Source organism: Zalophus californianus, chromosome 6, assembly GCF_009762305.2.
Source record: "Zalophus californianus isolate mZalCal1 chromosome 6, mZalCal1.pri.v2, whole genome shotgun sequence".
NCBI lineage: Eukaryota > Metazoa > Chordata > Mammalia > Carnivora > Otariidae > Zalophus > Zalophus californianus.
The window spans coordinates 8313941-8339543 of NC_045600.1; the positions used below are offsets into that span (position 1 = coordinate 8313941).

Genomic DNA, 25603 nt, shown 5'->3' on the forward strand with positions numbered 1-25603 from the left:
TTAATTTATTCTAGTTTTTAAAAACACTCATAAAAAAAAAAAAAAAAAGCCCCGCCATTTCTTCTGCCAAAACTTGCTTGAATGCTCTAGAAACTCTGTGACATTTGTAACCAGGGAGTAAATGTTTATTTCCAACAGAATTCAAAATATCAGTAGCAGTCATTTCTTGCAAAATGATCCAAACAGTTGTGGAACTGAAGCCTCGTATATTATAAGGCAAATTAATAATAAAAATCAGGCTGATGGGAAGAATTTCCATTGGCAGAGTGACCATGCGCTTAAAGGTCATATAATTTCAGCCACCAAGTTAGTTGTGGTTATTATTACTACCATTTGACAGATGAGGAGGAGACCACGGCTGTGAAGGAAATAAACAGGGACATTGCAGGGGTGCTGGGTGAGGATGGTGAACATGACTGGTCTTATCTGGTGAAGGATACTTTCGGGACAATGGTGATGACCAAGATGGCGGGCAGTGGAAGGGTGTCTGAGAAAGCAGCTCAAGCAGAGTCTTGATGGGCTGGGCTGTGCTCCTGGGTGGGCCTGGTGCATTCACCATGGTCTAAGGTCCAGCTCTCAACTGAGCATGTTCATAAGCACCATTTTGTCCACACAGCGATGGCAGATCTGTCTCCTGGGGTAGGCACACCTCAGCCAGGTGAAAAACCAGAATGGCCATTTATTCACTTAATAGTGAGAAGTCTGACTACCACTGAATTCAGAACTCCAAGTGCACTTGTCCGGTACGTTTGCTCCCTCGGAGTAGACAGTCATGGAGGGTTGTTGATGAGCATCGTTTGGAACATGAAGAGTTAGATGAACAGGCTATTTAGTGGCATCTGGTCATGGTACCTTGATGTCCATTTGACCCACAGAGGACAACACTAGTCTCACCACTTGAGTTGGGTCTTGTGTGTCTCAGGATAGGCTCCAAAAACTTAAGATGGGTATTTCAGATGCTTAAAGACATCACTGTTTCCTTTGCTAAGAGGCACATCTACTTTTTTTTTTTTTTAGAGATTTTTTTTATTTATTTGACAGAGAGAGACACAGCGAGAGAGGGAACACAAGCAGGGGGAGTGGGAGAGGGAGAAGCAGGCTTCCCGTGGAGCAGGGAGCCCGATGCGGGGCTCGATCCCAGGACCTTGGGATCATGACCTGAGCCGAAGGCAGCCGCTTAACGACTGAGCCACCCAGGTACCCCTCTCCTACTTACTCTTAACTAGGCATGTTTTTCAGGAGAATATGGTTCTTAGAACACAATGATTACTGTTCTTGCTTGTATGAAGACTCCCATGCACAGTGGTACTATGGTTAGGATGGCACCTGTTCCTCATATGCTACCTGACAGTTTTCAACACATGTTTAATGTACTGGCCGCTATCCTCTTTGGGATGCTTCCCTGGGGTAAATCAAGGAGCTGGGAAAGGGCTACATATAACTGATTTTAGGGAGGGACGTGTGGGGACCCTGAAGTTGGGCTGTTCTAGCTAAGTCTGCATCCCAGCTAGTTCGAATCTCTGATTAGCTGTGTGACCTTGAAGAAATTGCTTAACCTCTCTGAGCCTCAGTTTCATCATCTATAATGTGGAGATAAGCATGTCTACTTTGAAGAGTTTGATGATAAATGACCAGTGAATCCCCTGGCCAACAGGAAGAGATCAAAGTAACAATCAGTCTTCTCCTTTCTACCTCCCACCGACCATCTCCTGTAGGTAACCCAGGGCTGAAACAGGCAGGCCAGGTTGCACTTGCTACTTTTCTGTATATAGACAGTGCTGTGGCAGTCAGTTTTGAATTTACTATCATGTTCAATTTGTGTCAAGTGTAACAGTCATTATCTGTATTAACTTTAAAATGTTTAATATTTGGTTGACATTAATTAATATTATACATACAGTGTTAGACATGAACAAATGGATCAAATTTTAAAAAGAACTTGATTTTAGAAATTGGGACATTTGAAAAAGAAAATACTTTCACTCGTGTGATTCTACTAAAAGTTTCATTTACTTTGCTTAAATTCGAATTTAAAACAGGAAACAGGAAATTGTTATAGTTGAATTGAAACAGGATATCAAAACAGGAAAATTGTTATAGTTACCAGTAGTCCTCTGCTTTGCTTGTACTCTTTGAGGATATTGTTGATATTTTCCACAAATCCTGTTTGGGCAACCCATCGAATGTTAAAATTCTCCTTCACAAAAAGTGCTTCCATTCTCAAATTGACCAGTAAATGGTCAAGGCACTCTTGCTAAAAGATAAAGAAATTATTAGAGATTTGACTTGACTTTTCCTTCACTTTGACAGTTACAACAGACCAAAATCACTGTGATTTAAAGAAAAAAATACAGTCACAAAACATGGAAGACAATCAATGGTGGCACTCGGTGTTGACAGAGCGCCCCCTGTGGTCTTCCGTGAGAGTTCTAAACTCTTCCCACCTCTGTGCTCGGGACAGGCCGCATCCTGGCTCTTGGACAAGCAGCTCAGAGTAGGGGGATGCTGGAAGTCCCAGTGTAAGGTTTCTTTTTTTGCAAATTTTAATTGTATCTATTCTTTGAATAGTGCAATCCCTTGGCTCAAAATCCAAAAGAAAAAGTATAGAGGACAGCGTTCTCTTTGACCCCCATCACCACCCACCCGGCTGTGTTCCCCAGAGGCAACCAGTGATACCAGTCCTTCCAGAAACATTCTCAAAGGTAGCATTTTGATGCAATTTATTCCTAATAATAATAATAATAAAATAATTTTTAAAAACTGTGTCCTAAAGCAAGCTCAAAGGGCACACTGCTGACTAAGGCTGGGTAAGTTTCTGTGGCAATGAAATCAGAAATCCCGGGTTCCTGTGTGAATTAATACAAAGAGGCCAAAGAGAAGAACATCCAGTGTCTGTAAAGCAATTACGTATCAAACAGGTTTTTTTTTTTTAATTTTTATTTATTTATTTATTTGACAGAGAGAGACACAGCGAGAGAGGGAACACAAGCAGGGGGAGTGGGAGAGGGAGAAGCAGGCTTCCCGCGGAGCAGAGAGCCCGATGCGGGGCTCGATCCCAGGACCCTGGAACCATGACCCGAGCCGAAGGCAGACGCCCAACGACTGAGCCACCCAGGCAACCCCATATCAATTTTTCAAGTACGTTTTCTGACCAGGACCTCTGAGGGTTTTTCAGAAAAGAAAACAGCAGCTCTCAGAAGACAAGAGGAAATTGCTTTAGGGTAAAATGTTTAGCTGTGCAGGAGGGGCAAAGACAAACCTGGAAGCCAGGAATTCGGACTCCAAATCCCTCAAGAACCAATACATTTAGGAGAAGAATCTCTTATCTACTCACTGTTAAGTCCTTGGTTAGGAAAGCATTTTCTTTGGGTATTTTCTGGATTTTCCCAGGGCCAGTATTTTTACTGATGCACTGTTAGAGGAAAATAGAAATACTATTTGGTTTGCTTGTAAGATTTTAATACAAAATTTCTTAAATGAATGTCAATATAAATGAATAATTTTTTCTTTTTTTTTTTTTTTTTGTAAAAGGGGGTGCCCTGCGGGTATGCACTGATTCATTTGTTTTGCAAATATTCAACATTCGCCACTGCACGCCAGAGACTGCAAACAGAGACCAGTAAGGCAGGACCTGCCCTCAGGGGGCTCTCAGTCTGAAGGGGAGGCAGCAGTACACAGACGGTTATGCGGATCACCTGCAGAGGGGCTGCTGGAGAAAGCGTTCCGTGAGGATGAAATCTGAGCTGCGGGTTAAAGGATGAGTAGGGGAAGGCTACTCGCTGCGCTAGCTGGGCTACAAGGTGACAAGTGGCCTGGACTGGAGAGACAGCCCCCACAAACCTAGAGCCCCTGGAAGCCGCCAGTAGGTTTGGGGAAACTGACCGTATCAGTACTTTGGGGCAAGGACACATTTTAGTAACGCCCCTGTGGGATTCGTGTGTGTCTTGGCCCCGCAGTGGCCTCTCCCACTCCCTTCCGGGCACAGACCAGAGAAAGGACATCTTGATTGTAAATTTCCCAGCACATACACTGCAGAAGCGGATAGTGACTTTGGTTTTCAGGATATTCCATTTGGGGAGTCCCCAGTCTTGTTAGCACCCCTGATTCCATTGCTATACTTTAGGGGCTACAACAGTTTAAGAAATGCAATCAAATATGGGATGGAACAGCTGTACCTTGACCAAGTCTTCCAGGGTATGAACAGACTCGTCCACTGCAACCAGGTAATGAAGCTTTGGCACGTGGTCTATGATGTTTTGTATCACTCTGCAGCCCACCAGGAAAAACCACCACCAGGGGAGAAAGCAAAAGAGATGGAGTCAAAGGAGAGTCCACCGACCACCGCCCCTGGGAGCCAGGCAGTATCTCACTTCATTTCCAACATGGTCAGCGTGGGACAATGATCTCTACACACAGGGAAGCTGGGATGGTCAAGGAACGCATCTCAGGCTGAAGAGCCACTGGGGAAAGTGGAAAGGCCAGGACTCCAAGGCCGATCCATTCAGCTCCAGCTCCGCCCAGTGCGTTGCAAAGCGCACCTGACCCCCGGGGCAGGACTTTAGTTAGTGAAGTCCGCTCACCTGGCGCTCCTGTGAGTCTCTCAACAGTGCTTTGGGGAGGGGCATTCACAGAGTCAGACACAGATTGGGAGAAGCCGTGGCTCTCTTAGGGGAACCACTGGTCAGTAAGAAGCAGTACGGGGACTACGATTTCCTACCCCTGGTGAATCATGACTCCCGACATTTCGGAGAGCCTACCTTTGGATGAAGACTGTGCTATGGGCTTTCCTGGCACTTTTAGATGGTGGACACTATGCCGCCAGATACAAAACAGAGATAATAAGTAGACCTTGTGCACAGGGTTGTTGTGAAGAACGAATACAGTGACACATGTAAGGGTCTATAGCGCTTGGCGAGCGCTCACTAAGTGTTTGCTTAAGCACAAACACATTAGTCAATTACTTCCGGGGAAGTCCTAGCTCTAGGAGAACACTTACCCTGCTAGGTCAAGGACATGAATTGCTGGAATTACATTTGTTCCATCTCCAAACACGGGTAATGCAGGGACCTCACCCAACCAAGCGTTCTGAAAGAAAAGCAAAAGCGTATTTTCCGCTAGTTGTATGTAACTATTACAGCTCACACACAGCCATAGTCTGGGGCATCCAAAAGACCCAGCTGTCTGATGATGTCATCGCCTAAAGGGGATGTTTTGAAAATCAGCTCTGATGAGATTTAGTTGGTGATCAAAGCCTATTAAGAGAAACTAACCTCAGGCTGAAATACTTTTCAGGAAATCTACAATCTCGTGGGCTGTCTTCAGTCGTCATTGGCATGGTGTCTACACAGAAGGGAAAAGCTTTCACATACATGACACCTTCCATTCTCACACACAAAAAAATGAGAATGAAAGTCTAAAATTACTCCCATGGGCTGGAGTAATTGTTATCAGTTCAAAGATGAAATGCTTAGTAGATGAAGCATCTGATGAGTCGCTGAGCCTGGATTTGAACCCTGATCTTCAGAGTCCAAACCCTTGTCTTTTCCCTGCATTTAAGTATTTCAGTAAAGAAAAAGACAATCTGGATAGTGTTTATTAGCTGTCAGGTACTAGATTATTTTAAATTGCTTTTTAAGAGTGAAAGAGGTAGGGGTGGGGGCCACAGCAGACCGCGGGACCTTGTAAGATATTTTGGGCTTTGGGAAACCATTGAAGGGTTTTAAGCAGGGAAGTGACATCATTAGATTTGCTTTTGTTGCCTCGTGAAGGAATGATGTAAAGTAAGAGTCTAAATGGGGAGGTGGAGGCCAGGCAAGTTGTGTGGACAAGAGATGTCCTTTAGCTTGTGGGGGGGGGGGCTGTTGGGGGCGTGGGGTTGGAGAGAAGGAGATACTGAGGACGTTGGCTCTATTATTACTGGGAGATTTTGTGGCGGATGAGAAAGAGCAAGGAGTTGGATGCTGGTTGGTGCAGCTGGATAGAAGAAGGTCCCATTTTCTGAGATGGGGTCCTGGAGGTTGGGGGTGACTGTAGGTAGAGTTTGGGTCTGTGAAACGTTCAAAGTCGAGGTGCTGAATAGGCAGCCAGATTCACAAAGCTAGGACTCAGGAGCGAGCCCTGCTGGAGAATGATATTTGAGAGTCATTGGCACCCAGTCATGGGAATGGACAGACCAACCCAAGAAAAGAGTGTAGACAGAGAAGACAGGGGGCGGGGCGCCTGGGTGGCAAAGTCAGTTAAGCGTCCAGACTCTTGGTTTCAACTCCTCATCTCAGTGTCGTGAGAGGGAGCCCTGTGTTGGCCTCCGCACTGAGGGCGGAGTCTGCTTGAGATTCTCTCTCTCCCTCTCCCTCTGCCCCTCCCACTGGTGCTCGCTCTCTCTCAAATAAATAAATAAATCTTAAAAATAAAAAGGCAAGAAGATCTGGGCAGAAACCTGAGAAAGCCAAGATTCAGTGGTCAGGTAGGTGAGGAGCAGCTGAGAATAGACAAGGACAAATGGACTTCATTGCCTACCACTCTCCTATACGTTGGCTATACTTGTCTATTTGCTGTTCCTTAACACAGTCTGCACCTTTCTGCCTTAGGTCTTTGCACTTACAATTCCTATTGACTTTCCCCCAGAAAGCAAAGTAGCCAGCTCCCTTGTCACTTTCTGCTCAAGTGTCATATCATAGGAAAGGCCTTCCCTGATCATCATATTCAAGATACAACCTCCCAACCCTACTGCTGGCTTTCTTTCTGTTTTGTTGCTTTCCATATAATTTTCTTTTTTTTTTTTTTAAAGATTTTTATTTATTTATTTAACAGAGATAGAGAGCACAAGTAGGCGGAGTGGCAGGCAGAGGGAGAGGGAGAAGCAGGCTCTCCGCCGAGCAGGGAGCCCGATGCGGGGCTCCATCCCAGGACCCTGGGATCATGACCTGAGCCGAAGGCAGCCGCTTAACCGGCTGAGCCACCCAGGTGCCCCTCCATATAATTTACAACATCTGAAATCCTTTATGTGTACTGGTTAATTTGGTTCTTATCTCATAGTCACTAAAAAGTCATACCTTAAAAAAATAATGTAAGATGCCTCCTTCTACTCCATACTGAAGTCCAGCAGCAACCACGTAAGTTGCAAATTTTTTGGCCTATTAGATAAAGGAGAGGGGAAAAGCTAAATGTAGTATTATTAATCATACCAAACCAGATTATTTTAGTGGTTAAAATGAGTCCTACATGAATGCCTCTAACCACTATTAAAATTTATTTGGACTTTTAATTGAATGAAAGCCAGGGATAATTATCTGTGAAGACTTCACACCTGCATGCACTATGCTGGCACCTACAGGAAAGGGAACATATAAAGATGGGTCCTTCCATGATGATCTTTACTTATGCAGTAGGGGAGGTGGACATACACAGGGAGTTGTTAGTAATGAGCCACAATATAAGGTGGGATATTGTGATTCACAATAAGAAATATATATTTGGTCTTCATCTCCATATCTGGCATGAGTTCTCAGAACTATGGGAATTTCCAAGCAAACAGAGTGACAAAGGTGTCTTTTGTTATGTTAATCAGGTGACTTTGGGATCCAACCTGAAGATGTGGGTTGATTGCCAACTTCCAGCTCCCCTGCCATCTCCGGGGATATGGAGATCAAGTTCAATCACCAATGATCAATGATTGTCTCAAACATGATGAAGCCTCCATAAAAACCCAAAAGGAGAAGGTTTGGAGAGCTTCTGGGTTGGTGAACCAGGGGAGATTTGGGGAGAGCAGAGAAGCTCCATGCTTTTCCCCAAACCTTGCCCTGTGCATCTTTTCCATCTGGCTATTCCTGAGTTATATTCTTTTATTAGAAACTGGTAATCTAGTAAGTAAAATGTTTCTCTGAATTCCGTGAGCCACCCTTAGCAAACTAATCAAACCCAAGGCTTGGGGAGGTGGGAGGGGTCACTGGAACCTCCAACCTATAAGAGTTGGTCAGAAGCACAGATGATAGCCTGGGCTTGCCACTGATGAGGGATAGAAACAGAAAAATGTCCACCTTTAGCCCAGGAAGCTAACCTAGCCTGCATAGTTTTGGTAAGAATCAAATATGTACTGGTTGCTACACTCTTTTTTTTTTTTTTTTTTTTTTTTAAGTAAGCTCCATGCCCAACATGGAGCCCAACGTGGGGCTTGAACTTATAACCCTGAGATCAAGACCTGAGCTAAGAGCTTAATCAACTGAGCCACTCATGCCCCCTGGTTGCTACATTCTTAAAGGGTCTCATGACTGCCTGTATATTTCACTGATGGTTAATATGGAACTGAATGATAAGGACCAGAGAAATCTTACAAAAGTAGTTTTACAAGTAGAAATTCAAAGAAACATTTATGATCTTATACCCCCTGCACGTCCCCTCCCCCCTTGAACACTAAGCATATAACCACCAGCTTCATACAGCAAAAGTTCAGCCCTTTCTGCCCACAGGTCCTGTCCCGTGCTACTTAAATAAACTTACTAAGTTATACCATACAATATCTCAGGAATTCTTTCTTGACAGTTGTGCTCAACGACCCCACAACACAATTGGTGTTGGAAGTGGGGGGCAGTCTTGTAGGAATGAGCCCTAAACCTGTGGGATCTGATGCTACTTCTAGGAAGATAGTGGCAGAATTGAGTTGAAATATAGGATGCCCAGCAGGTGCCCAAGAATTACTTGGTGTCATGGGAAACCCCTCCCAGAGTGCATGAGCACACATTTTGAAACAGGGAACCTTTATCAGGAAAATGAGTCTCTCCTCTGCTCCAGGTAATCCATGGGGGATTAAAAAAATCTAAAACCTCCTAGTGCAAATACCTAGGAATGCCATATAAAATGCCAATAGTATCCTTCGAGGATGGCAGAATTCTCAAGGACATAATAACTATCCTTAGGGGCCAAAAATAGAAGTGAAAACAAGAGTGATGAAGGGTGGACAGTGTGGGCGCCCTGGGAAGTTGAGGGTCTCATGATCTAGGTGCATAGGTTTTGAAATCCATGTCGGTAGAGGAGACAAACACTCGATCTGGTGAAGTTAGGAGTTGGGCCGCAATACGAAGCGTTCATCCACAACAAAAGGGTGAACTGGAAAAACTCCAACCTGTGGCAGAAGAAGGTGACAAGGAATTGTGTCAAATCTAGCCAAGGCTCCCTTGAGAAATTTAACCTTGACCTTGTACTTCTCGATAGTTTGTCTTTCACATTTAAATTACCTGCTTGATGTAGGGATTCCAGAACCAAAAATTAACATAAAAAGCATTTCAGGCAGTGAGACTCTTGGGGCACTTCAGAGAGGCAAATCAAAGCTCCCTGTACCTCCCCCCACCCCGGGGACCTCCACTGTCCTTTAAAACCCCAGTAAAAGGACAACAGCTGGGTCAAGGGTGGTGACCTCACTGTAGCAGATGGGTGCTGGTTTGAGGGCACAGCATTGACTGTCAAGCCAATTACAAACCATAAGGCATATTCTCATTGTGAATTCCCATTTCACACTGACCATCATGAATCTTGAAGGCATCAGATCCCTGAATATACTTGAGACTTTTATAGCAGCACTTTTGGAAGATACACTTTACACTTTGATACAAAGTGCATTTTGCCCACTTTTCCCTGAGAATTCTTTTACATGAGGTTTTTAGGGGTGATGAGTTATAAAGAAATGGATGGTTGACAATTTAAAGAGATGCTATTTTTAAAAATCCATGCCAAATTACAGGATTATCTTTACAACTGGAATTCCAGAAATCACAAGAAAATATGCTTACTAATAGAAACTTTGTACTAAAAGACCTTACTAAAGATGAGCTCACAAACCAAAATTATAAAACTTATGAGGGAACAATCCACCATGAGTGAAATCAGACTTGCATTGCCTTCAGAAAATAAATTAGTAGAGATTCTGAAATAAATGTGGTTACAATGATGAAAAAATTAAGAAATGGGAAACAAAGGGAAAAAACAAGATGATCAGGACAGTGATAATGATGATGATAAAGAATAGGCAGGTGGGGGGGGCGCCTGGGTGGCTCATTTGGTTAAGTGTCTGCCTTTGGCTCAGGTCATGATCCCAGGGTCCTGGGATGGAGTCCTGCACTAGGCTCCTTGCTCAGCAGGGAGCCTGTTTCTCCCTCTGCCTCCCACTCCCCCTGCTTGTGCTCTCTCTCTCTCTCTCTCTCTCTCTCTGACAAATAAATAGATAAAATCTTAAAAAAAAAATAGGCAGGGGGTAGAGCAAGGAACAGAGAACAGGAGAGAAGGGGGCTGACTAAGGTGGAGAAAGGAGGAGAGTTGATCAGTCTTAGCCTCCTTCCCTCCTGCATTCATGTGAGGCTGAGTCAGGCTGAGAGGCCGGAGAGAAGCTGAAAATCAAATGATAGACTCATGACTTTAGTATTCAACCTGTCTGAGCCTTTGTAAGAACTAGAAAAGACTCCATTAATACCTGAGAATGATCTGGAAAGCTGCGGACTTGGCTAGAAATATTGTCCTGCTCCCAATTATTAAGAAAAAAATGATTTTATAGTTTCATTCCAACAATGTCTAACACTGTGAAGGGGTTACAGGACTATGCCTTGAAATGAGCAAGGCAAAGATCTAACTTAATTTCAAGGAGATATGGATACATTTACTCCATAGTGGGAGATTTTTTAGTATACCCCTTCCTAGTAATTGATAGATTCAGGAGACCCCAAACTAGTAAGATATGCAAAACACCATTAAGAAACTTGACCTAAGTAGACATATATGGAAACTGAAGGCAGATGCTTAATCGACTGAGCCACCCAGGTGCCCCTCAGTTTTACATCTTGGTTACAGCATTTTTTTTTTTTTACCTGACTAGTTTTTAGTTCTTTTATCTTTGCGGTGTCTTCTATGCTTTTCTCAAGCCCAGCTAGTATCCTTATAATTGTTATTTTCAATTCTGGCTCTGGCCTATTGCAGGTTTGAAAGGCACAGGTTTCTCAAGTCCGTATGGAATTTAAAATAAAAACAACACTGGCCGTGTACTACATAGCAAAGCATCTCACCAAAAACTACAGCATCGCCACCGCCCAGACCACATCCTCTGACCAAAAAGCAATTCAGTGAAAAATGAACAAAAAAAGATGACACTAGAGGAGGAGTTAAGCTGGCATAAGGGGACCCTATGCTTGCCACATCCCTCCAACACAGCTGGATAAATATCTAATCCTTCCAGACACCCAAGAACTCGATCTGAATGCTGAGAGAACAAACTGCGGAACTAGAGAGACAAAAGAAGCCACATTATGGAAGGTAGGAGGTGCAGAGATATGATTCCAGGGAGAAAAGAATCATGGGTGCTGCAGAAAGGAGGGAGCCTTGATCTCGGAGAGAGGAGAGAGAGAGAAACAGAGAAAGCAGCATGCAGGGGATTGCACAAGAGAAACACTTCCCCAAAACCACTGACTGGGAAAACTAGAGTGACTGATGACAGCAAGTTTTTACAAGCACTGGAGCCCAAAGTCTGAAGTTTTAGAAGTCTGCACTACTGCTGGGTGGAACCTGGTGGGCATAGCAGTACTCCTGCATGGAAGGAGGGAGTGGGCAGTGTGGTCTGAGGATCCCCTGAGTCGCACTGGGAGACAGTGTTCCCCTTCTTGGGGTGCATTTGGGAATGGTAGTGGTGGTACAGCCTCTCCAGGGACAAAAGAGCTGGCAGGCACCTGTGTGCCTCCTTGTTCATTAGCATAGGCACAGAGACACCTGCTGAGGGCAGTATACCTTGGTGCTGGCTTTTTGCTGCACTTTACTATAAACCCCAAACTGCTGCACGGTTGTGTTGACTGCTTTTCTGGGACAAACCAGCACTGACCACAATGCGGGGAGACCCTCCAGAGGATCAGCACAGGTGCATGTGCACCAGGTGCCTAAGATTTGGAGTTTTGAAACCCAGCTGTGTACCTGAGATAAAACACAGGAGTATGGTGCTGCCTAGCAGGCAGACAGCTTGGACACAGACAGGGTGAAGGCAGGGATCCGATGGAAGCTAGGGACACAAGAGGGGAGATGGTTCGTTCTTTCATGGGGGCTTCCTGAACAGTGGTGGGTGGGAACTCTGCTATTTGGGGATGAGAGAGAGGGGTGATGCCATTTTTCTCCTCTGCATGGACAGACTCCATTGAGCAATGCAGTGCCCCCCGTGGAGGCTGGAGCCAATTAAGCCAAGCCCCACCCCCTGCACCCTGCAGGTGCATCTTTACTAGGGCAAGTCAGCCTGAGGACCAGTGCAGCAGGCCACTTCCTGAGAGGACCAGCACAAACCCCTTGCTCACACCAAGTTTACTGATCATAGAGTGCTGCAAAGATTCAGCTCTATGGAAAATAGGATCTAGCCTCTTAACAAGCAAACCAAAACACACCTAGTTAAAACTTACCACACTGTGGACAAGGTCCAAACACTCCCCACTGCAGGAGAAACTCTTCAGAGGACTGACTATAGAGGGAAGGAGCAGCAAAAACACAACAAAGTGCATGTCCTGAAACACTTGCTGAAGCACCAGGCCCTGGACAGTATAGGACCTCTTCTTAATATAGCCATTACTCTCAGGAGCAGGAAATATAACAGGGTTTCCTAACACATACACACACACACACACACACACACACACACACACAAACACACACACTCTAACAGTGACCTAGACAAAATGACAAGACAGAGGAATTCACCCCAAAAGAAAGGAAATGAAGAGGTCATGGCCAGGGATCTAATCAAAATAGATATAAGTAATATGCCTGAGCCAGAATTGAAAATAACAATTATAAGGATACTAGCTGGGCTTGAGAAAAGCATAGAAGACACTGCAGAGATAAAAGAACTAAAAACTAGTCAGGTAAAAAAAAAAAAATGCTGTAACCAAGATGCAAAACCGAGGGGCGCCTGGGTGGCTCAGTCGGTTAAGCGTCTACTTTCAGCTCAGGTCATGATCCCAGGGTCCTGGGATCGAACCCTGCATCGGGCTCCCTGCTCCTGCTTCTCCCTGTCCCTCTGCCTGCCACTCCCCCTGCTTGTGCTCTCTCTCTCTTCTCTCTCTGTCAAATAAATAAATAAATAAAATCTTAAAAAAAAAAAAAGATGCAAAACCGACTGGATGCAATGACAACAAGGATGGAAGAAGCCGAGGAATGAATCAGTGATACGGAAGATAAAATGTATGGAAAGTAATGAAGCTGAGAAGAAGAGGGAAAGAAAAGTATTGGATCATGAATGTAGACTTAGGGAACTCAGCAACTGCATAAAGTGTAATAACATTTGTATCATAGGAGTTCCAGAAGATGAAGAGAGAAAAGAGGGCAGAAGGTTTGTTTGAGCAAATTATAGCTGAAAACTTCCCTAGTCTGAGGAAGGACACAGACATCTAAATCCAGGAGGCACAGAGAACTCCCATCACATTCAACAAAAGCTGGCCAACACCAAGACATATCCTAGTAAAGTCTGCAAGATATAGAGGTAAGGAAAGAATCCTGGGGCACCTGGGTGGCTCAGTCATTAAGTGTCTGCCTTTGGCTCAGGTCATGGTCCCAGGGTCCTAAGATCGAGCCCCGCATTGGGCTCCTTGCTCAGCGGGGAGTCTGCTTCTCCCTCTCCTTCTGTGTTCTCACTCTCTTAAATCAATCAACCATTTAATCAATCTTTAAAGGAAGGAATCTTGAAAGCAGCGAGGGAAAAGAAATCCCTAAAAAAAAAAAAGAAAGAAAGAAAGAAAGAAAGAAAGAAAGAAAGAAAGAAAGAAAGAAAGAAAGAAAGAAAGAAATCCCTAACCTACAAGGGAAGACAAATCAGGTTAGCAGTAGATCTCTCTGCAGAAACTTGGCAGGCCAGAAGGGAGTGGAAGGATATATTCAACGTGCTGAAGGAGAAGAATATTCAGCCAAGAATACTTTATCCAGCAAGCCTGTCATTCAGAATAGAAGGAGAGATAAGGAATTTCCCAGACAAACAAAAACTAAAGGAGTTCATGACCACTAAACCAGCCCTGCAAGAAATATTAAAGGGATCCTTTGAGTGGAAGAGAAAGACAAAAAGCAACAAAGAAAGGAACAGAGAAAAATCTCCAGAAACAGCGACGTTACAGGTAATACAATGGCAGTCAATGCTTATCTATCAATAATTACTCTAACTATAAACGGACTAAATGCTCTAACCAAAGGCACAGGGTGTCAAAATGGATTAAAAAACCCCAAGACCCATCTATATGCTGTTTATAAGAAACACGTTTTGGACCTAAAGACACATCCAGATTGAAAGTGAGGGGTGGAAAACCATCTCTCATGTTAATGGACATCAAAAGAAAGCCTGAGGAGTCATACTTATATCAGACAAACTAGATTTTATTTATTTTTATTTTTTTTACTTTCTTTTTTTTAATTATGTTGTTAGTCGCCATACAGTACATCATTAGTTTTTGATGTAGTGTTCCATGACAGACAAATTAGATTTTTAAACCAAAGACTGTAACAAGAGATGAAGAAGGACACTATGTCATAACTAAGGGGTCTATCCAACAAGAAGATCTAACAATCGTAAATATTTATGCCCCCAACTTGAGAGCAGCCAAATACATAAATCAATTAATAACAAACAAAGAAACTAATTGATAATCATACCATAATAGTAGGGGTCTTTAACATCCTACTTATAGCAATGGACAGATCATGTAAGCAGAAAATCAACAAGGAAACAATGGCATTGAATGATACACTGGACCAGGTGGACTTAACAGATATAGTCAGAGCATTTCATCCTAAAGCAACAGAATACACATTCTTTTTGAGTGCACATGGAACATTCTCCAGAATAGATCACATACTGGGCCACAAATCAGCCCTCAACCAGTATGAAAAGATTTAGATCATACCATGCATATTTTCAGACCACGAGGCTATGAAATCTGAAGTCAACCACAAGAATAAATTTGGAAAGAGCACAAATACATGGAGGTTAAAGAACATCCTACTAAAGAATGAATGGGTTAACCAGGAAATTAAAAAAGAAATAAAAAAAATACATGGAAGCAAATGAAAATGAAAACACAATGGTCCAAAATCTTTGGAATGTAGCAAAGGCAGTCCTAAGAGGGAAGTATATAGCAATACAGGCCTATCTCAAAAAGGAAAAAAAAAGTCTCAAATACACAACCTAACCTTACACCTAAAGGAGCTAGAAAAGGAACTGCAAATAAAGCCTAAAGTCAGCATAAAAAGGGAAATAATAAAAACTAGAGCAGAAATAAATGATACAGAAACAAAACTAGTAGAACAGATCAATGAAACTAAGAGCTTGTTCTTTGAAAGAATTAATAAAATTGATAACCCCCAGCCAGACTTATCAAGAAGAAAAGATAAAGGTCGCAAACAAATAAAAGCATGAATGAAAGAGGAGAGATCACAACCAGCATCACGGAAATACATTTATAAGAGAATATTACGAAAAATTATATGCCAACAAACTGGGCAATCTGGAAGAAATGGATAAATTCCTAGAAACATGCAAACTACCAAAACTGAAACAGGAAGAAATAGAAAATTTGAACAGACCCATAACCAGCAAAGAAATTGAATCAGTAATCAAAAATCTCCCTTGAACAAACAAAAGTCTAGGGCCAGATGGCTTCCTAGGGGAATTTTACCAAACATTTAAAGAAGAGATAATATTAATTCTTCTCAAACTGTTCCAAAAATTAGAAATGGAAGGAAAACTTCTAAACTCATTCTACGAAGCCAGCATTACCTTGATTCTAAAGCCAAACACCCCACCAATTTGGGGCTTGAACTAAAAACCCTGAGATCAAGACCTGAGCTGAGATCAAGGATTTGACTGACTGAGCCACCCAGATGCCCCCAGAATAATGTATTTTTAAAATAAAGTTTTGATTTGTATTATTTAGAGCATGAGACAAATTTAATGTTTTTATAAGAAAACATTAAAATGGTAAGATTTCTCCACTTTAGACTATCACATAAATTATTTGTGTGTGTTTGATCATCTAGACTATCACATAAATTATTTGTGTGTGTTTGATCATCTAGATAATTGAACATAAATGTTCAAGAAATCATGGATTCTCTATCTGGGGCAATGCTCAATGCTTAATAAAATAATATACTCACAAGATTTGGAATTGGAAGAAATTTAGACCTTTCTAGTCTAGTGCCTTTATTCATTTAACTCCAAAACTTTAATGAGTTAGCAAAGGTCATAAATTAATGGGTAGAAAAGGGTCTAGAACTCCGAATCCCAGTGTTATTTCCTTTAAATATTTTATACTTGCAGTGTTTGTATTGACAGAGTTAAAAAAAAATTGTTTTTGTGTCATTTAAAAATAGGAGACAACGTTCCTATCACAATATCCTCTGAGACCACTAGGTGTCACCTTAGAGCCATGATTACATATCACTACTGTGGGTTCTCTGCTCATGGGAAAAACGTGGTGCATGGAACCTTTAGAGGTTTGGGGGTTCTACATAAGTTCTACGTAAGTTAAATGAGGATGATGATAATAGTCCTTGATTCACAGAATTTTGAGGGTTATCTAGGAGATACACGAGGATTACATGAACTACCATGAGTAAAGCATTTAGCACAGGGCCTGGCACTTAGTGAGCAAACCCTCAATAATTCTTAGTAAACTCATTCATCACCAGGGCATTCCTATCATCTATTCTGACAAAAGATGGGAAATACAATGGTTTTACAATATCTATGTATCAAAACGATAAATTCTGCTGCAGCCGAGGGCTAAGAAGCTGTTTTTTACAAGAGTTTCTCAGCTGGAGGTATATCTTAGTAACAGGTTGATCTGGACCTTGCCTGTGAATGATGGAGCTCTGGAATCAAGAAAAAAATAAAATAAAAATAAATCCCGCCGTCTCTGTGGTCTGATGGATCTGAGGCTGAACCACAGCTCTACCACTTGGCACCTCTTTCCCACAGCGCCCCCATCGGTGAAATGGGGATAATTATGTACGTATATGACACCGTTGTACGGAGTGGCTCAGACAGGGCCAAGAAGTGCTCAGGATGGTGCTCAGCAAATCCTAGTTATGTGACCTTGAGCTAGTTATTTAACTTCTGGAAGGCCTCTTCTCTAGATCTGTAAGGTAAGGTTAATATGCACTTTTCCGCTATAAGAAACAGGTGAGGGAGATTCTGGAAAAAAGGGGAAAAGCAGCTCCCCCTCCTCCCCACTCTGACTCTGAGTTATTTGCCTCTTCTGGGCTAAGGGACTCTTTGGACCCACACCTTAGTGGGTGAGGGCTTGAGCTCTCCTGGGGACCTAACACAAGGCTGTCAACTTAGGGGGCTGGGCCAACACCGGACAGCACATCCTGGGGTGAGCCTGAAGCTCAGAGATCTGTGGGCGTGGGGACACTAGACACGGAGACGTGTAAGGAGTTGAGATACGCGCGCAACGGCCCAGCCCTGGCCATACGCACTGAGAGCTGCCTCAGAAAGGACCTCTCTCACTCTAGACGCTTTACTACTCCAGACTTACCTTTTTTCCACATTTGAGAACCATCTTTTCGGCATTTATGTGGTCCAGAAAATTTGGATGGTGTTTTCTTCTTCGATAATCCTCTTCAGTAAATGGAATCTCAGAATCATCCTATGAAAGACAGAAAGCCAGACCTGAGACATAAAGCTTGGAGCTACATAAAACGCCCAAGCCCCAAATGCTGCCTCGACTGTGTTCCGGAGAGCTCAAATGAAGCATCGGAAAAGCTACTGCTTACTTTTCCAGTGATTCAACTCCCTTGAAAATGTTTTAGCTAGCCAAATGTTATCATTTATACTTACTTTAAGCAAAATAAAAAATTTAAATGTCTTTCTTTTAAAGACATTAAATAACCCATTTCTTTAAAAATTTTTTTATTTTATTTAAATTCGATTAATTACCATATAGTGTATTATAGTTTCAGAGGTAGAGTTTAGGGATTCATCCGTTGCATGCACCGCCCCGTGCTCATTGCATCACGTGCCGTCCTCCCAGTTATCCCCCACCCCACCCCCCATCTCCCCCCCACCCCAAACCCTCAGTTTCCTAGAGTTAAGAGTCTCATGGTTTGTCTCCCGCTCTGATTTTGTCTTATTTTATTTTTCCATCCCTTCCCCTATGACCCTGTTTCGTTTCTTAACTTCCACATATGAGTGAAATCATGTGATAATTCTTTCTCTGATTGACTTATTTCGCTTAGCATAATACCCTCAGTTCTATCCACGCCATTGCAAATGGTAAGATCTCATTCTTTCTGATGGCTGAGTAATATTCCATTGTATATATATTACCACATCTTCTTTATCCGTTCATCTGTTGATGGACATCTGGGCTCTTTCCATAGTTTGGCTATTGTGGACATTGCGGCTCTAAACATTGGGGTGCAGGTGCCCCTTTGAATCACTATGTTTGTATCCTTTGGGTAAATAAAATAACCCATTTTCTTTTTTTTTTAAACCCATTTCTTAATAGTTCTTGCAACATATATGGTTTCATATTTTAATCTAACTTGTGGGGTTTTTTTTTTAAGATTTTATTTATTTATTTGACAGAGAGAGACACAGCGAGAGAGGGAACACAAGCAGGGGGAGTGGGAGAGGGAGAAGCTGACCCCCCGCCGAGCAGGGAGCCCGAGGCGGGGCTTGATCCCAGGACCCTGGGATCATGTCCTGAGCCCAAGGCAGATGCTTAACGACTGAGCCACCCAGGTGCCAATGGTTTTTTTTTTTTCCACATTGCCCTTTCCCCTCAAATCAACCTTATGTTACTAAGAGCATTCCATGTATAAGTGTCAAGTCCAGAGTTGACAATATCCCCAGAGGGAAGAAGGTTGCATCTTCTAAGTAGGGATGAGCCCTTCAGAGGTCTCCTAGCAGACTTCTCTCTGTGCCAGAGCCTGGACCACGCTGATTTCCTGGGCACAGAGCTAGATGACATATCCCGGGCTCTCTCCCAGTTGGGTATGGCCATGTGACTGGGTTTTAGTCAAAGGGATTTAGAGAAGGGATGCTCATGTCTTCCACGCCTGGCTTGAAAACTTGCCGTGCATGATCTTTTGTGCCTTCTACCCGGGGCCCCCAGGCTTGATGTAGGTTTGCATAATGGTTCCAGAGGCCACTCTGGAAGATGGTGAGAGGAGCCTGGGTCTTGATTCAGAGTTGGGAGGACAATTCCTCATTCATCAGGAACACCTGTCATATGTTGCATACAAGTAAGGAATAAACTTTCACCACGGCTAAGACATTCTCCATGCTAGGGGTTTGGCTGTTACTCCCTGGCATTCTGGAATTAGCTTGCATGCCTGCCCTTAGCTCATCGTTGGCGAGAGGAATGGGACCATCACGGCTCATTTGGATTCATAAGGCTCTCCCCCTGGAGCTGGGGATAGCGTCCCCCTTCCCTGGCTCTCATGGGCAGTATGACCACCTGAACAGATCAGGACTCTGCTGGCAAGGAAGACAGGGGGGGGGGTGGCTGCCAGGGGACCAGCAGTGTCTACACCAATCCACGCTCATTTTTTTCTTTTGAGTTGCATAATGAAGTCATGGCTTTTCACCAACTCAATGGATTTCAGTTAACCACAATGTGTTGGGTGGTGTCTTGGCAGGATAAAAAGTACACTCAAAGTGGGTAATTTGAGGAGAGTTTAAAAACAGGATTATTGGGATGTCTGGGTGGCTCAGTCAGTTAGGCGTCTGCCTTCGGCTCAGGTCATGATCCCAGGTTCCTCGGATCGAGTCCCGCATCGGGCTCCCTGCTCAGCGGGGAGCCTGCTTCTCCTTCCACCTGCCGTTCTCCCTGCTTGTGCTGTCTCTCTCTCGTTCTCTCTCTGACAAATAAATAAATAAAATCTTAAAAATAAATAAATAAAAACAGGATTATTTACAAAGATGTGGACAGGGTGAAGGGGAATCAGATACCCTGGAGTCAGTAACAGGGTGCTCTGTACCACTCCTAGGTCCCAGAGTCAAGAGGAAGCCAGCAATAATTAATTAGGGCCTAGAGAAGAGGGGACAGGCAGCCCACAGGCACAGTGATGTCGGTTGAAAAGCTCAGCCTGCCAGTTCACAGGATAAGTGCCCTGACCTCTGTCTTCTCCTTTCCCTCATCCTCTCACCCCACTCCCCACTGGCCAAACCCAGTGGGCAGGAGAGGGCCAGCTTGCTTGCTGACCTAGCCTCTGAGGCCAGAGCAGGGTGGAGAAAAGTGGAGACTGAGTCTGAAGGGGCAGATGGGAAATGCCCAGCACACAAAATTATTTTCATGATGCTCACCCTTTACCGTGGGGCTAGTGGAGAGCCCCCCCTTTGGACTCTCAGCATCTCTGAAAATGTCTCAGCTTTCTAGCCTCAAAGATATGTTCCAGGCTTACCCAGGTTTTTACTGACCCAAAACACAGAATCCAGTACCTTCCATAGTGTCCTGGAGCTAGTTGTACTAAAAAGCGGTGTTAGGGAGGAACAACTGTACCTCAGGGAGGCCCAGGAGGGCTGCTGGTGAGCCATTTTTCATAACGACAGAGCTGAAGATCTGTCTTTCTTAAAGTCATGAGTTCACAATGATTTTTTCCAACTTAACATATCTTGTTAATGACCCCTACCTTCCTAGGACCAAGTTTCATCAGTTATTAAGATTTCCCAATCTCTGATGCCCAATGGCTTCTCCGTGGATTTTTGTAGACATCACTTATATCTTTAAAACAACTTCCTCGGGCGCCTGGGTGGCTCAGTTGGTTAAGTGACTGCCTTCAGTTCAGGTCATGATCCTGGAGTCCCGGGATCGAGTCCCGCATCGGGCTCCCTGCTCAGCGGGAAGTCTGCTTCTCCCCCTGACCCTCCCCCCTCTTGTGCTCTCTATCTCATTCTCTCTCTCAAATAAATAAATAAAATCTTAAAAAAATAAAAATAAAAAAATAAAACAACTTCCTCTTTTTGTGTCAGCTAAGTCCAGCTAGATTCTGTTACTTGCAACGTGAAAGCCCTGATTTCCACTGATGCCAAAGTCTTCCTCTGCCCCACACCCTTCAGTTAGATTTTCGGGGGACAAACTGGCCTTCAGACCAGCTTGGGCTCAGTTTGCTTCCTTGCCTAGAAAAGAAGGCACCAGTCATCTCTATGACCATACACTGAGGACAGATGCTCGAATTTCCTCTTCCAACCATAACCACAACTGGGATGATGAACATCTCTGGGCAAGGAGCAGTCATGGGCCTTAAAGGAAGTCATGAAGGGCTTGCACTCAAATGGTCTTATTCAGTGTTTGTGTGGGGCTGAGCGACAAAGAGAGCCACGTTTGCAGAGCCTCACATTTATCAGATCCTCCAATGTCCTGTCCTTACAGATCTAGCTGAGCTCAATTCATAATCACAAGTCACCTGTAACTTGCACGGAAACCCTAAAAGAGACTATTAAGGCAACTGTGCCTCAGATGGAAAACTGAGGGGCGCCTGGGTGGGGCAGTCAGTTGAGTGTCCAGCTCTTGGCTTCAGCTCACGTCCCGATCTCAGGGTCCTGATCGCAGGGTCATGGGCTCAAGCCCCGCTTTGAGCTCCGTGCTCAGTGCAGAGTCTGCTTGAGTTTCTCTCTCCCTCTCCCTCCCCCACCCCACCCCCCAGCTCTCTCTCTCTCTCAATAAATAAATAAATCTAAAAAACAAAAACAAAAAAAATAGGGAAAACTGAAATCTCACCAAGCTTTCTTCCGCCCCCAGTGTGTTTCTAACTACGGTTTACTTATTTGTGAACTTCTACACTGACATAACTTCACATTTATGGAAAGTTTGCAAAAACAACATGGATAACTCCTATACATTTTTTTTCCCTCAGATCCACTGATTTTTAAATTTTTATCGCATTCTTTTCTCATTGTTTCTCTCTTTCTCTTTATATGTATATTTTAAGGACAAGTACAAATTAAAAATAAGAAGCTTCGTTCTCCCTGTTGACAACAAGGGAAGAGGCTTCTCTCCCACCCTTTTTTCTTAGGGCATTATACTTTAATAAAAAGTTTGTAAGTTTTTTCTCTGTCTCTTTGAAATGTATGTGGATTTTTTTCCCCTAAGATCTTATTTATTTATTTATTTGAAAGAGAGAGAGAGAGTGCACGGGGACAGAAGCAGGATAGAGGGAGGTGGGGGCAGAGGGAGAGAGACTCTCAAGCAAACCCACGGCTGAGCATGGAGCCAGATGCAGGGCTCAACCCCGGGACTCTGAAATCACGACCTGAGCCGAAATCAAGAGTTGACACTTAACTGACTGAGCCACCCAGGCGCCCCAAGTGTGTGAGTTTTTTTAGAAGCAAAATAAGCCTCTTGCCAGCTTTCTAACCAGGAAAGGTCTTTCTCAAGGACCTGGGAGATACCTCTTTGAAATGTACATCAAGGGAGAGAGCACCTCTGGTCTTCCAGTTTCTGTGGGAAGGTAGGAGCCTAACTTTGCTGCACACCTTGCGCTTAGCTGCAGAACCAACTCCTGTTGTAAAGATATGAAAGATTGGTTTTTCCTCTGCATAAAGCCAATTAGCTAACACAGATGGCCACCCAAATTACTAGGTGAATCTAGGACGAACTATCTGTGACAGATGGCGCTGTCAAATCCCCTTACTCAAGAACTAGTTATTGTTTGTCAGGAAACATGTATGCGATGGACAGAATCTGCTTGGCTATAGAAAAAGGTGAGATTTCCTTCTATCTTTGCAATCTCTTAGCGAACGGCCCACGACGTGCATGACATTCCATTTTAATGCTTGTTCAGTAATAAAGCTGTTTTCTTTCTCTCTTCCCTTGTGGAGGGATTTTCCGGGTTGGGTGAAGACTGTTTCTAATTATATTTCCCCACAGCATGCACATGTTATTTCTTTTTTCTGAATCATTTGAGAGCAGGTTGCCTACCCTGTGTCCCTTTTCTCTTAACTTTTCAGTGCGTAGCTCCTAAGCACATTCTCCCATGAAACCATAGTACGGTGGTAAAATTCAGGAAGTTTAATATTGATGTAAATAATTTCATCCAATCGACAATCCATGTTCCAACTTTGTCAGCTGTCCCAGTGATACCCCTTACGGCGCTTTTTCCTCCAGCATAGGTCCAGTCCAAGATCCCATCTGGCCCAGAACTGCTATGTCTCGTTCATCTTTAGTTGGAGCAGAGCTTTGGTTTTCTGTCCATAAACACTTCATTCATTCCACTGCAGTTGAATTTATTCATTTTTGGGAGTCATATTTAGCATGACTAGGTCCTGTTTAAGAACTCTTCCCCTATAAGTTCTATTAATTTTTCTTAAAAAAATGAAAAAGTGTTGGTTTTTACTTTTAATTATGTGATCCATCTGGAACTGAGCTTTTTGTGTGGTGTGGGGTAGAGAATTTTGGGGGGTGATGGAAACCCCCTGAAATTGGTTCTCTGTCTTGATGGCCGTGGTGGTTACACAACCGTGTGCATTTGTCAAAACTCATAGAACTATCCAGGAAAGAGGGTTACCTCTACTCTGTATAAGTTATATCTTCGTAAGCCTCACTTCAAGCCATCATGAGTTGTCGAGGAAATAGAAGTTAAAGCCACAGTGAGAGGATACGGACTTGCCACAGGACATAGGAGCTAACACGGCAGTCATTTCCCTGCATTTTCTCTTGAGGGACCCATCTCTTCTCCACTCTCAGCCCATGTAGTTTAGGGGCTGATCCCCCCCAACTAGAAGTGAGTCTATAACCCCAGGCCTGGCCAGCCCGAGCTCCATGTTCCCCTGGCCATAGTGACTGGCTTGAGTTTAGGCCCCAAGACTTGGACACACAGCATATTCCAGTCCTGGGGTGGGACATGACCAAAGTGGAAAAGGGAACTGAAGCTCTGGGCATGTAAGCCCGGGAGCTGCTGGGGGCTGGCAGGAGAGGGAGCCTCCCTGAGAATGAAGCCCCACAGAAGAGAGAAAGAGAGTAGTGAGCTCTGAGGACATTGTTTAAGCTTCTAGCTCCAGCTGTGCCTGAAGTCCACCTTTGGACTTACCAGTTATGAGCCAATACATTCTCATTTTGCTGAATTCAGTACAAGTTAGTATGTAAGCGAAGGAGGGAGCACAACCTGGCAGGCCTGCAGCTGGTCAAGTGACCAATGATTGTTTTAGAGCAGACACTTCACTGGACCGTCTGTGGGAAGGAACCAGAACAGGAGTCAAGGGGCGCCTGGGTGGCTCAGTCTGTGAAGTGTCTGCCTTCAGCTCAGGTCATGATCTCAGGGTCCTGGGATCGAGTCCCATGTTGGGCTCCCTACTCAGTGGGGAGTCTGCTTCACCCTCTCTCTCTGCCCCTCCCCCTGCTCATGTTCTCTCTCTTGCTCTCAAATAAATAAATAAAATCTTAAAAAAAAAAAAAGAACAAGAGTCAAATGACCTGCTTGGTCCTTGAGGTGACGGCAGCCAGATGGAGTGGGTGAGTGAACTTTACAGAAAAAGACAGAAAACCGCAGGTCTCTGATCTCAAGGATCTCCTGGTGCACCAAGGGAGAGACGATTAAACAAACAAATGGCCTTTGATGCAATGTATGATAAGTCCCTACATATTTATTTCCTCCTTATAAGTAATGTGTTCCATTGATTCTGGCATGTGCCATTTCCCTCCGCACATTCTGTTCCCTGAAGGTAGGATGTGCCTTGCGATCAGCAGCTTCTTACAGTGGTGCTCAGCCAGGAAGCACTGACGCCGTCCTTTCTGACACCTGGGGGACCTTGAGCACAACTGATACTGTCATCCCTTCCAATGGAATTAGGCACTGCACCTGTTCATTGAACTGTCTTTCTAAATGTCTTTCACAAGATCACACTGTGATTCAGCACCAAAGTGAAAAGGTGGTTCATGGGCACGAAGGCACTGGGGCAGAACGGCAAAGGTACATCTGATATCCGTAAAGAAAATAAACAGCTCTGGAAGACCGACTCTAAGTCCGCACTCTCCGGCAGAGGAATAATCGTGTGCTTTACGGGAAAGGAAGTAAAGGACACGAGGCAGCTTTCATACTGAGTTATTGTGTGGACAAAGACAGGACGTAGAGGTGAGTCACACACCTGGCCTCTGAAGACGAAGGGGTTTGGGGGTTCCCGTAACAACTCTATGGGGCATCCATCTTCCTCTTCATCTCTGCACGAGGTGTATGACAGAAATAGAGGTCTCAAAATGTCTAAAAGAGAGCCTTTTCAGATAAGAAGTCTAAGTGATAAGTAAGCATGGTTATGGTTTAACAGGTATCCTTTATCTTTTCCTTCCTAAGTGGCACATAACACAGTGAGGCCCCTTAGAATTGAGTGTGCTTAGAGTCGCTGATTTCTGTTCAACACTGATAACGGGATAGGGTTCAGGAGGGCAACATTATATGGTACACTGTAGAAAGTTCTCTCCACACACAGAAAACAAGGTAGGAAGGGCGAAAGGTTGCATAAAGGAAAAGCTAGTGTAGGGGCGCCTGGGTGGGTCAGTTGGTTGAGCATCTGACTCTTGATTTTGGCTCAGGTCATGATCTCGGGTCCCGGGATTGAGCCCCATGTTGGGCTCCTCACTCCATGGGGAGTCTGCTTGGGATTCTCTCT

The 25603-nt window shown here is 43.9% G+C and overlaps 1 protein-coding gene across 3 annotated transcripts in view; it reads right to left on the minus strand.

Moving 5' to 3' along the window:
* The window catches only part of AK7 (adenylate kinase 7), a 63800-nt gene that overhangs the window by 22633 nt on the left and 15564 nt on the right, over nt 1-25603 (minus strand). For 2 of the 3 annotated variants that reach the window (XM_027570228.1, XM_027570230.2), the window contains 6 exons: nt 17535-17645; nt 7053-7133; nt 4997-5085; nt 4176-4266; nt 3335-3412; nt 2105-2254 (listed from right to left, as the gene is read on the minus strand). In XM_027570228.1, the coding sequence (XP_027426029.1) occupies nt 2105-2254; nt 3335-3412; nt 4176-4266; nt 4997-5085; nt 7053-7133; nt 17535-17645 (600 nt within the window). The remainder of the gene's footprint in view (nt 1-2104; nt 2255-3334; nt 3413-4175; nt 4267-4996; nt 5086-7052; nt 7134-17534; nt 17646-25603) is intronic. The other variant, XM_027570229.1, reaches the window with a different exon arrangement.